This window comes from Mirounga angustirostris, unplaced genomic scaffold (genome assembly GCF_029215605.1).
Source record: "Mirounga angustirostris isolate CCGP_5_RB_7025 unplaced genomic scaffold, mMirAng1.0.hap1 SCAF_1, whole genome shotgun sequence".
Lineage (NCBI taxonomy): Eukaryota > Metazoa > Chordata > Mammalia > Carnivora > Phocidae > Mirounga > Mirounga angustirostris.
The window spans coordinates 73,421,708-73,434,169 of NW_026991709.1; the positions used below are offsets into that span (position 1 = coordinate 73,421,708).

At 39.0% G+C, this 12,462-nt stretch overlaps 1 protein-coding gene across 1 annotated transcript in view; it reads left to right on the top strand.

Annotated features, from left to right (window-relative positions):
• ATP13A5 (ATPase 13A5) overlaps positions 1–12,462 on the top strand; it is a 119,980-nt gene that overhangs the window by 41,821 nt on the left and 65,697 nt on the right. The window contains exons 8-11 of the mRNA XM_064589789.1: positions 2,513–2,585; positions 3,499–3,627; positions 8,985–9,155; positions 11,360–11,517. Coding sequence (XP_064445859.1) covers positions 2,513–2,585; positions 3,499–3,627; positions 8,985–9,155; positions 11,360–11,517 — 531 coding nt within the window. The remainder of the gene's footprint in view (positions 1–2,512; positions 2,586–3,498; positions 3,628–8,984; positions 9,156–11,359; positions 11,518–12,462) is intronic.

Genomic DNA, 12,462 nt, shown 5'->3' on the forward strand with positions numbered 1-12,462 from the left:
TGTTAGTGACTTATAGAGTGGAGGTGACATTTAAGCAGGGCTTTATGTGAAGGATTCGAAAGAGTTTGCTAGTAGAAAACCTGGGTGAGCATTCCAGGTATTAGCTTGAACAAAGGCGTGGAAGCATGGCAGGTTTCTCAGAATGCTAAGCCTGATGAATAAATCCAGCTTCATGCCAAAATGAGTTTTGAGAGTTACAGTCAATCATTATGAACTCATACTTCACCACTTCCAAATGTGTTGATTATCATCCTCTTAAGCTAGGTTGAAGTTATCATGGCATTGACTAAAAGAGTTTGCTAAGCAAGAAAGTAACTTGAAGAAATTTATAAGGAAGGTTATCTTCTTAAAAGAAAAAAGCTGTTTTCAAGCACTTTAGGAAAATGTATTCATGAACAGAAAAGGCTTTAGAGTCAGATGAACTGCAGTTTTATTTTCAATCTTAATACTTAGTAAATGATTGCAGGCAATTTACTTTAACATTTTCAAGTCCATATTTTGTCTTGATTTTGGTTTGGTTTGGCTTTTATTTTGTTATATGTACATTGGAGATGATAACAATTTCATCGTCAGATTAGTTTGAGGAGTAAAAAAAAAAATCAAACAATACATTCCAAGTGCTTACAACAGTGCCTGGCACAGAGTAGTTGCTTAATGTTTAAAACTAATAAATAAATAAATAAATAAATAAATAAATAAATAAATAAATAAAATAACTGTTTAAAAATAATAATAATGAGAGCCATTATAAACACTGGGTATTTCTTCTATGAAGCCTTGGGGGCTTTGAATAAATCTCTGATATGTAAAATAAATCAGTATCAGACCATGTTCAGTTTTGGAAGGTAATTGAAAATGATTCAATTCAATGTCATCTGTTTAGCGAGAGAGAACAACTAACTTATAAAGTGAAATTTCTTATATATGGGTACATGGCTGATTAGTGGGTAACCTGACCGACAACTCAGGAATCCTGACTGAATCCAGTTTTTTTGTCACAGAACCGCGGCTGACTTTCTCACTATTATGCATCATTAAAATGGATGCCCCATTCCGCAAGCCTCAGGAAGTCAAGTTAGGGCACTGAATATGTACCTAACAAATAGTAATATCACTTCTTCCACTCAGTTGGTCCAAATGTTTGAAGTGTAGCTTCATATAAAAAACTGAAGTAAACAATAATTTGTTTTGCATAAACAAAAACACGGAATTTATTATTATTTCTCAAGAGGAAAGTTGTTTTTTTTTTTTTTTTTTTTTTTCTCAAGAGGGAAGTTACATAATTGTGTGTAATGCTTGTCTTAGTCTGGTGACATTAGCTACCACTGGCTAAAAATCAATAGGACAGATAAAAACAATTTACCCTAACATCTGAAAGGAAAAGTTTTATACTTGAGTTAGGTTAGGCTGTGTTTCAGTACTGTTGACAGTATTTAGATCTCTTCTACTTACAAGTATCCAAGTAACTGACATCCCTACTGAAGGGGCAGTGCCTTCTGGGAATGCCCCAACCCATGGCGCCCCCTATAGTCGATATGGGGAATTGTGTGAACCACATGTCCTCTCACCTCTGCCTTCCTGTCTCCTGAGTTTTCCCAGGAGACTCTGCCTCCACTTCTCTAGGCTGCTTCCATTTCCTCCACTTTGCACAGGGTCATATCTCAATGAATTCTACCCCAAGCGAATCTTCCCAGCTGATGCACTTAGACAATTGTTTTTCCAGCAACAACTTTCTTATTGATCATTAACATTTATTGAGCTCTTACCATGGTAATGAGTACTAGCCAAAGGGATAACTAAGATAAGCACTAACTAAATTTTAAAAGCCGTCTGAAACAGATACTGCTATTATCTCCACTTTCAGATTAGGAAAAGGGAGTTAAACAGGCTGAATAATGCCTAAGTGGAAGCACCAGGCTTCCAAATGGAGCAGTGTGGCTCCAGTCTGCAGACTTCCCCAAGAAGAAAATCCACCAGTTCATAAAGGAGGCGATGGTTGTTCCACATAAAATCAAAACACAACCCAAATATTCCCAGGCTCTTGCAGTGGAAAGATCAAATTCAGCTTTGCTGTTTTATAGACAGGGAAACAGGTATCGAGAGGGAAAGTGACCTGTTCATGGTCTTGTTGTTCTTCCCCTGCTTCATCGTGCGCCCTCAAGAAGTGCAGCCTCACGGCCTTAGTGTTGGTCCTTGGGCATGGTGGCTGTGCATTATGTTTCCTGGCATTGAAATAGTATTAAGCTAATTAGCATATTTTGCTACAGCTTGGGGGTTGGCTAGGATAGGGGTCGGGGCAGGGAAGCAGAAGCATCAAAAGTAGAACTTGAGTCTTTGCCCACAGTCGCTTTGGCTGTGATGGCAGGCTCTGGATTTACTGTATTGAGATGATGTGGTTTTCGAGTTATGGACTACCGGATATTTAAACGTTGCCTTTATTTACTGTATTGAGATCATGTGGTTTTCGAGTTATGGACTACCGGATATTTAAACGTTGACTTTGAATTGGCAGCAATCAGTTAAGCTGTACAACCTTGTGGAGGATCACAACAAAGTCCAGGTTACAGTCATCATAAAGGGCACAGGTAAGTGATATGTTCTGCCAGCTTCAGGGTGGAATCAGTCTCATTTGTTACTGATTATTAGTCGAGGAAAAAAGTCTTCTCTGATTAAATCCAGGACTGGGGCTAAATTGAGGCAAATAAGGCTTCTAAGATGCAAAACTTAATGAGGAGATCATGCAAAAGTTTGCTTGCATTTGCAGGACCCAGAAGGTAAACATCTCACTGAATTTTGTACCCTGGGTACCTTGCATGCCTCATCCTGATTGAACCACTTCCACCCAGTGTCTGTGTTGCTTCCAGTTCCCTCTGCTTTCTATACTTCACTCATTTGAATGTTACTGGGTAAGCCTTCTTGAGGCTTTTTGATTTCCCCTACTAACCATCCCAAACAGACCCAGAATCATAACATTTCAATCTGTTATCCAGAATAGAGTCATGAATAATTCTTGTAAATGGCTGGCTGGACATTTGGCATTTTACTCTGGACTTAGCCTGGAGTAGGGTGGCCATGGGTCTTTGTAAGGAGTGAGGAACTGCACCCCCAGGCAGCAGACGCCGTCTGAATGGTTTACACTAGACCCCAATCCAAAGACAGAGTGGGCCACAGGGGGTCAGGAGCCCAGCCCCAGCAAGTAAGCAGCAGTAAAGGGGAACCTCTCAGATGACTGATACCCTTGAGTATCTCCTGTGGGCAGAGCACTGTCCTAAGTACTAAGATCGAGATGGGATCTTGTTGCTCTGCTAATCTTTTGCTATGGCCCTGGAATCAAATCCCCTAATCCTGGTTTCTGTGATTTTGCAAATGAGCAGAAAGGAGCTGGAACAGGTGAATGTGTAGGGCAGTCCTTGGTTGGTTAAGAGTTCTCAGCCATTTGCATTTTTCAGTAAAAACAGGAAAAGATCAGCCAGTCATGGAAACTTTGCTGTTGTATAGGTTTGCAGGAGCTGGAATCCCGTCTCTTGGTTCCTGGAGATACTCTTATTCTTCCAGGAAAATTTTCATTGCCATGTGATGCTATTCTGATTGATGGAAGCTGTGTGGTGAATGAAGGCATGCTCACAGGTAGGCTGTTGTCATGGAGCTTCTTCTTTCCTATCCAACACCTAAGACAAGAATTAGCAAAGCAGATCAACACATCCTTACCTGCTTTATACCAGCCTGATATTAAGATATGGGGATATAAGTGAGGGAGACACAGCCAGGCTATTCACGCAGATGGAGAATTCATATATGCAATTAGGAAATATTTAATATTTTAAGAATCAAATGACAATAAATACAAAATTTATAAATAGAAGAAAAGTCTAATACATGTGATTGGTTCATGTCCTGATGGGTGGGGTAAATCGGGTGCTTTGGTTCAGAGGAAGGTGAGTGCATAAGACTGCTTGATGCACAGTATCTTCATAAACATAAACACCTATCCAAACACAACACAAACAGAAACCACCAGCTTTCACAATTGGCAAGGTGCAGAGATTCTATCCAACCCTGCTCTCTGTAGATGGAAAACTGAGCCCCAGATTTCCTGGGAAGGAGATTGAATTGAACCTTGAAGGAAAGGCCATATTACAGTTCTGTCCTTTAGAATTGTGTTTCCAGGTGATCTTGCTGAGCAGAAAGCCAGTTTTCTTATAATGGTTTGAACTGTTATTCTTGTTCTTATTTGTACTTTGTAAAGTTCATTTGAATTTGTGTAATTAGCAAGGCACTAAGTATAAAATATTCTTTAGTCAAAAAACCCCAAAATACACAGGATATCATAATAAGAGAAGAAGACACAACAGTACACAAAAATAGAAAATATTTGTCTTTTGTGCTTACAAATTGTTGTATTTTTCTGTTTCCAAGTTGCTAAAGACAGGAAAATACACACACACGCGCACGCACACACACACACACACAACTTTTTAATGTCACCTAAATGTAAAGAGAATCATTATCGATTCCTAAATTGTTCAACACAAGCAGATTTCACATTAAAAATGGGTCTGCTTAATTTAAAATTGAGACAGGAAAATGTAGCAAACATAAATATGCTTGGTATAATTACAAAATACCCCTTTAGTGTGTTGAAATCTAACTGCCTTATAATGATAACGATGAGGATTTGCATACTGATCATATCCTTTATCCGGAATGTTGCCATAGTACCTGATGCACAAAACTCAAGCCCCCAAAAAACTGTCCTCCTCACTTCAAGGCAGCAACCTCTCACATTTATAGCAGCTTGCCAGTGAAGAATGGCTTCACTCATTGGCAAGAGAGCATGGCTGTGAGGAGAAAGGGGAGGACTGATCACATTTACTTCCCTGGGTCTACTGACTTGGGTGCACGGTTCTTGCCTTGATTCTAGAAAAACTCAGAGAGTTCCAGAGAAGTAGAGAGGGCAAACGATGCTGCTTTTCCACAATGTGCAAAATTGACCTAAAATGACCTTAAGAAGTAAGTGGCTTTTCTTAGGTCTGTTTCTGGAAAAATAAGGTCAGCAGCAATAATATCTATGAAACCTAAGTACTGATAAATGTCAACTTTAGAGACAGACACATAAAACAGAAATACATATATTTCTTTCTTATTATTTTCTTTAGAAAGATATAATTACCACCATGCTTTAAATACATTATTACACAGCCTACATAGATTTACCCGCTCACATACACTATTTGTAAAAATGATTCTGATTGAACACTCAGATTATGCTTTGATTCCTGAAACTGCCTATGTCTTTCTAGAACATTTGTCCACGAATGTGACTCAGGTTTTTTTTTTTTTTCCCATGTGCAAACCAGTCCTTTTCATATATAGAAGTCTTTATTTATGTCTTTATTTAGAAGAAAAATAGCAAATACTCTTAGCATCTCTAGAGCAATTTACATTTTATAAATAACTTTTATATCTCATTTCGTCATAGCATAAAACAAATGAAGAGCTATTATATTACCCAACCTCCAGATGAAGAAACCCAGGTGAAAAGAGACCAGACTGGTCAGCTAGCAAGTATCAGGGTCAGAGGTGGCTTTTACTTCCAGAAAGGAGGGACCACAGGAGTGAGGAGGAGGAGGATTCTAAGAGGGGTAAAGCTCTCATTTCATGTGCCTCATCATCTTTTTCTCTCAACTGGGCAGTCCCATCCACAGCACATGCCCATTGTAGGATCTTCCTCCTCATCATTTCCTTAGCCTCATCCTATTGCCATAAGTTCAACTATGCAAGAAATTTAATTTTGTAACTACACTTAGTTTTATTTTTGCTCCAAATATTGCCATCCTTGAGAGTAAGCAGTGGCATAAGTCAGACAGTCGTTCCCATCAGTTGGTGGGTCCCCTGACTCAAGTCTGGCTACTAAAGGTTGTGCAAGGCACTGGGGAGGTGGGTCTGGGCTAGGGTAGCTCTCTTGTCTGTGGCCCCCACTCCACTCTGGGCTTGGCAAATGTCTCAGGCCTGTCTCCCTACAAAAGGAGGCTAACTGGTGCCTTTTGCTCTGTTTTCACAAACTTCTACAATGTTTCCTTACTCATCCGGGAATTTCCTGAAGTGGTGATTTCACATCTGCATCCTGTCAGACAAGCTTGTGATGAGTTGCTAGGTCTGATCTTATCTCTCTTCCTTTTTCCTTTCCTCCTGCCTCTCACTTCTCCTTGTCTTTCATTTATTCATTCGTCTACCCATTTATTCAATAAAGGTTCAGAAATGCCTACTCTGTTCCAGGCATTCTGCTGTGTGCTGGAGTCACAAGACAAATGAGAGATGGCCACTACCCTCAAACAGCTTACAGTCGGATGGGCCCCCAAATATAAACAAACAAGAACATGGCATTTCCTGTGGAGATACTGGCTCACTGGGGATTAAGGACAGAATCCCACTTCACAACAGCCAGGACTTCCAGGTCCCGGAAGCCAATGGAAGTTGATGATGAGTGTTCTTCCTTCTAAAACACTCTCCAGCCTATTTAGACCTCCAAACATTTGTAGGCAAATCACTCTTTCTTGGGATTCCGAAAAAGGCCAAGAACGAGATTCCTTATTATTATGTGAATAGCGTAAAAGAGACTTGAAAGTCATTTCTGTGTAAAATCATATCTGATTTGAATGTTATCTTTGGAACATTTGTTCATGTCCTGATGGGTGTCCAAATGACTTCTGTCTCTGGTTGATTGAATGCCTGCCTGCCACCAATACTGTGGGTTGTGTGTTCAGAACCTATCCACTAATATTAGCTTAAGAATATATTGTGGATTAATATTCTGTGATTCAAAAGCAGAACAACATTAGAAGTTATCTCTAAGTGTCTGCTTTTACAAAGGCTGATTTCAAAAACAATGGGGATACAGCGATTGGAGATTTGTCTAAAAGGTTCTATCCCTTTTCCAAAGCCCACTTAGAACACAACTGGTAAATCCAAACAAAGGATAAATATCATAATTGTTTTAAAGCGAATGAGAAGGGACAATGCTTGGCTAAAGGAATTCCTGAGACTATTCAAGATCACTAATAAAAATTGTATAGCTTCTTGTACCTTAGGATGTTAAAAATGCACCATGTAGAAAACTAGTTTTGAAAAACTAATCATAGAAAAACCTGGGTAATTGTTTTTATTCAGTTCACCCAGGCATTGAGCAAAAATATGTCTTTTGAACCTATTACATATCAGCAAGGAAAATGAGCAGTATAAAAAGTTATACATGTCAAAGTCCTTGCCCTCAGTTATTACTGAGGAGAGATAGAACCTGAATTTGTGTAACTATAATCAATATAATACTATTTCCAAATTAGAAATATGACATGTTATTTTGCTAATTGAACATTTAGCAAAAGACTGATGGAATTTTAAATTCATTCTAGTGCTTTTTAAATCTGGGAGCCAGGAAGTGTTATTAGCATTTTTATTTTGTCTCTGAAGTGTATCCTTTTGAACTCTGAGCTAATTTTCTTTGTATCTTAAATAACCTATCTTCCTGCCATCAGGAAAAGTAGAGGAGTAGTACCGGCAAAGAATGGCAGTCAATAATAGGATATGCAAGTGGCCTCGTTTAGCTGGAATGTGTAGGAGAAAGAGCCAGTGATGCTCAGTTTATGGTGGCTTTGAAAATCTAGCAAGAGAGTTTGCACTCAGGACCCTCCCAAACCTCATCCTCTGTATCTCTTCATCTGGCTATTTATCTGTATCCTTTATCATATCCTTTAACAAATTAGTAAATGTAAGTATTTCACTGAGTTCTGTGAGCCGCTCTAGCAAATTAATTGAACCCTAGAAGGGGTTTGTGGGAACGTCAGATTTATTAGTCAGAAGCACAGGTGACAATGTGATATGGTGACTTGGGGGTGCTAGTGGGATATCCAGGTTGGGATGGACAGCCCACCATTGGGAAATATAGAACAAGAACACAGGAGAGAGGGAAGATGAATATAGATGTTATTGAATAGAGATGTTATTGAACCAAGAAAACAGTTCCACTTATTAAGAAGTGTTAATTAATGAGAATAGAGCTGAGATCATCCAGAAAGAAAAAAGAGATATCCTGTGATATTGGTTTCTGTTTTTCACTACACCCTCCAAAAAGATCATGAAAAATATTTTTTAGATTTTATGAGGGCATAATTTCTCATTCATCTCTGTACTTCTAGGACTCTTTACCTCTACCTTCACACTCAATGTCCCAAACACCCTCAACCATCTTTAGTGCCCAGGGCAGAGCATTCTCTTGCTTTCATTTCTTCCAAGAACACTTCCCTCTTCTCCTTGATCTAGTTGGCCTCATTTCCTTTTGAGTTGTCATTTTTTAATTATCCAGGACCTCTTTCCTGGTCCTCTGTTTGGGCTTGATCTTCAGATCACCTGGTACTACTACCAAAATACTTATTGTATTTTCATTAATTATTTACTACTCTTTAGTGGCTTGGCCCCTGGGCCTCTGAAGGCAGGATTTCTGTCTGTCTTCTTCATTATTATATTCTTAGTACCTAGAGCAGTGCCTGGCACAGAATAAGCACTTAAAAATATTTGTTGAATGAATGGATGAATGTACAGATAAACAAGTAAATGAAAGGGAAGTAATAATTGCTTTACACATAATTTATAGCTCCTTCATTGCCTAGCATAGATCCGGGCTTAAAGAATACTTGGGGGGACATTTAAGTGACAACTCTCTTTGCTAAAATGGCCTGCTTTTTAAATTATAACAGCAAACCATGCAGACCAGGTATGGAAAATATAGGTGGACTTTAAATAAATATCTGAAATGTAATCAAATATTCCACTGCTTGCATCACCAGCATCCCTGAGAAGTCATCTGACTCAGGGGATGAGCAGTAAGACCTGAATAGCTGTGGTTTGTATACTTTTTTGAAACTGGAAAGTACCAGCTCTAAATGACTACCTGAGGTCACATGGAATCAACAAAAGACAATCTTTTTTAGGAGAAAGTATACCTGTCATGAAGACACCATTGCCCCATGTGGACAACACCATTGCTTGGAAATCCCACAGCTTGGAAGATTATCGGAAACATGTCCTTTTCTGCGGGACGGAAGTTATCCAGGTCAAGCCGTCTGGGAAGGGGCCAGTGAGAGCAGTTGTCTTGCAAACAGGTTGGTAGATTCCACTTTTGTAAATTTAGTCCATGATTAGAGGTGGGGGAGTTGGATTGGGAAAATTTTGTTTAGGAATATGAAGTTTGCTATATTCTGGTAGTAACAGCCATACTCATTTCTAGTCGGACCCTTATTATTCTAAGTTGCCACCATTTCCAACTGAAATTCTTGTCTATGATGAAGCATATAGAGAGATGAAGTACACGTCCTCAAAGGCAAGACTATGTTCTTGTAGGTTTGTTTGTTTTTGTTTTGTTTTTTTTTATGACCACAGGCTTCTTTTCTTTTCCCTCTACACCCACTCTAAGTAATTACCAGGAAAACAGTTCCAACCATTGTTGCTTGAGGACTTTTTCCTTTCAAAGTGCTGCTTGCTGGGCTATTATTTCAAGATCCCTGCTGGGTATCTCCACTTGGGTTCAAACTTCAAAGTCAAGGCACTTCAAAGTCAAGGCATCTAAAGGACTCATCCTCCTCTTTCTGTTGACAGCATTACCATCTAGCCAGTCTCTCCACATCACCTTTAACTCTTAACTTTCTCCCTTACCAAGTAGGGCACCACATCCTGTTGATTCTACAAATACCTCCTGAGTCCTCTCTCCCCCTCCTTCATCCCCACAGTTGGTGTTTTGTCTAGGCCCTTCATCATCTCCTGTCTAACTATTACAACAGAAATATTCTTTTGACTGTTCCCTTTCAGCTTTTGCCTGAAATACTTTGTCTTGTCTTTTGTTCTGTTTATCCCTTGATCTGTCACCAAGTCATATTTCTAAAACATATTTTGAAGCAGTTTATGCACACTATGCTCAAAAACTTTTCAAAACTATTAATATTACGCCCAATCTTCCACATGACATGACGCAGCCAACACCTTCCATGACCTGGTCCTAGCTTGTTGTATTCACCTGTGTTTCTGCCAGCCCACATATGCACAAATTCACAAAAACATACCTTGCACTTTGTTGTCTCTATGCTTTAGTTAGTCTATGATTCAATTGTTCTACCTGATTTTTTTTTTTAATTAAAAATATCAAGTTTTGTTTCAAAGTAGTCAGTGGGCATGAGAACATCTCTCAGCCAGCTGGTAAACAGGAGCTAATGGATGGTAATCATGGAAACCACCTGATCTGAGCTTATAAAATGCTGAGGCAACAGGTTAGAGAAAGCTCTGCTCCTTTTCTCCAAAGCCTGCAAAGCCATGTTTGAAGAGACAAGATATTCACCAAGCAGTGGGATTAAGGCATGTTTCATACTTAACAGTAGTGACTTATATCTAGTAGTCAATTTTTTTTGCCAGTAACTTAGATAATGAGTAGCTACGAAGTGCTATGCCCTGAGGGCTAAAGGAAAAAATAATTGTGAGATACTCCTTGACCTTAAAGAAGATTGTAGTCTTGTGCAGGAGAGCAGAGATAGATGTCATGTGATTAAATGTTATAGGGACTCCAAAGAAGGGGAGAAATTATTTTTGATATGAAGTGTGGGAGTAGAATTCTGGAAATATTTCTTTGATGAGGTGGCATTTTGAGCCAATCCTGATAGGATGGGAAGGATTTAGCCAATCCTATCAGAGAGCTGAAAAGACATGCTAATCTGTTTCTGCAAAACACAAAAGAAAGAATGCACTGGGGTCTTCTGAGAGGAGAGCTAGTTAAAAGTCTAGCAAGATAAGAGTCTACCAGATTGATGGGACTTGGAATGCCATGCTTAGAAATTTGAACTTTATTATAAAAAATGGAGGCTCTGGAAGGTTTTTGAGCATACAAATGACATGATGAAAGGCACATATATTTAAGAAATTACTTGTTTTTGCTTTCCTTTTCTCTTAATTTTCTTTTATTTTCAACACATATTTGAACTTTAAAGTCTTCTCTCAGCAGCTCATCTTCTCTGGTGACTGCATCTGTTGGTTCCTTAGTCTTCTTTTCCCCAGTCTCATGCATGAATGAGGAGCTGCACTGTGTGAGCCACTGAAGCACTGACTCCCAGAGCAAGAGAAATTGAGCAGGGCTAAATGAATGCCATTTATTGTTGCTGGCAACTTGTAAGAATAATAAATATAAATATACTGTTAACAATGGTGTTTTCATTCCATATTCAAATGACACTATTAACGAATCCTTAATTTGATGCAAACCATTTTGGGTTTGGGGAAAACTGTATTAAAGAACCTTACTCCACCTGCAATTATCTTCATGTAGGTTACAATACCGCCAAAGGGGACTTGGTAAGATCCATCCTCTACCCTCGGCCTCTGAACTTCAAACTGTACAACGATGCCTTCAAGTTTATAGTGTTCCTGGCCTGCCTTGGAGTTGTGGGTTTCTTCTATGCTCTTGGTGTATATATGTACCATGGAGTAAGTATTGGGGGTAAAGTTTTTTAATAGCATAGCTTTCTCAAGGAACTTGACCTAACTTAAAAGGGTTGGATAAGGTTAACTTTTAACCCCATCATTCTGTGAGTCAGCGCTGTCCAATGGACCTTTTTTAGATGATGAAACTATTCTATACCTACACTGTTCAATTTGGTAGCCCTTAACCATATGTGCTTATGGAATGCTTGAACTGTGGCTAGTGTGACTGAGGAAATGAACTTTCAATTTGACTTCATTTTAATTATTTTTAATTAACATAATTTAATTTAACTAATTTGATTATTTGATTGATTTCAATTTAAGTACCCATATGTGGTTAGTGAAAATTGTATTGGATGACACAGCTACGAAAAGTTGCAAAGTTCACAGTCCTTTCACCACTTGGATGGGAATGAGAGGTTACTGTGTGTGCGGCATTTGCAATACCCAAGCCCAAATAGCTTCAGAGGAAATACATGTTTCTCAAGTCTGATAGGATGGAGAGGACTTAGTCAATCAGGTCAGAGAGCAGAAAGGGCATACTAATTAGAGTGAGCAAAGGACAAAGCAAGAAATGCAGATGGGTCTTCTGGAACCAGTAAGCAACTAAGACATTAAGCCTAGCAAGGTAGAGATAGGTTACATTGAAGGGAATCTTGAATTCCATGCCTAGAAATTTGGATTATTTGAGAATGTTGAAATATTTGAGTGTGTACATTGTCCAAGGCATACCCAACAGACCATTTAGGCAATGTATTGCTCTGTGTTCTGTTAGGTTCTGAAATGGAATTAAACATCCATTTTTACAGGGGTGACTGGGTGGCTTAGTCAGTTAAGCATCCGACTCCTGATTTCAGGTCAGGTCATGATCTCAGGGTTGTAAGATCAAGCCCTGTGTCAGGCTTCACACTCAGCGCTGGAGATTCTCTCTCTCCCTCTGCCCCTCCC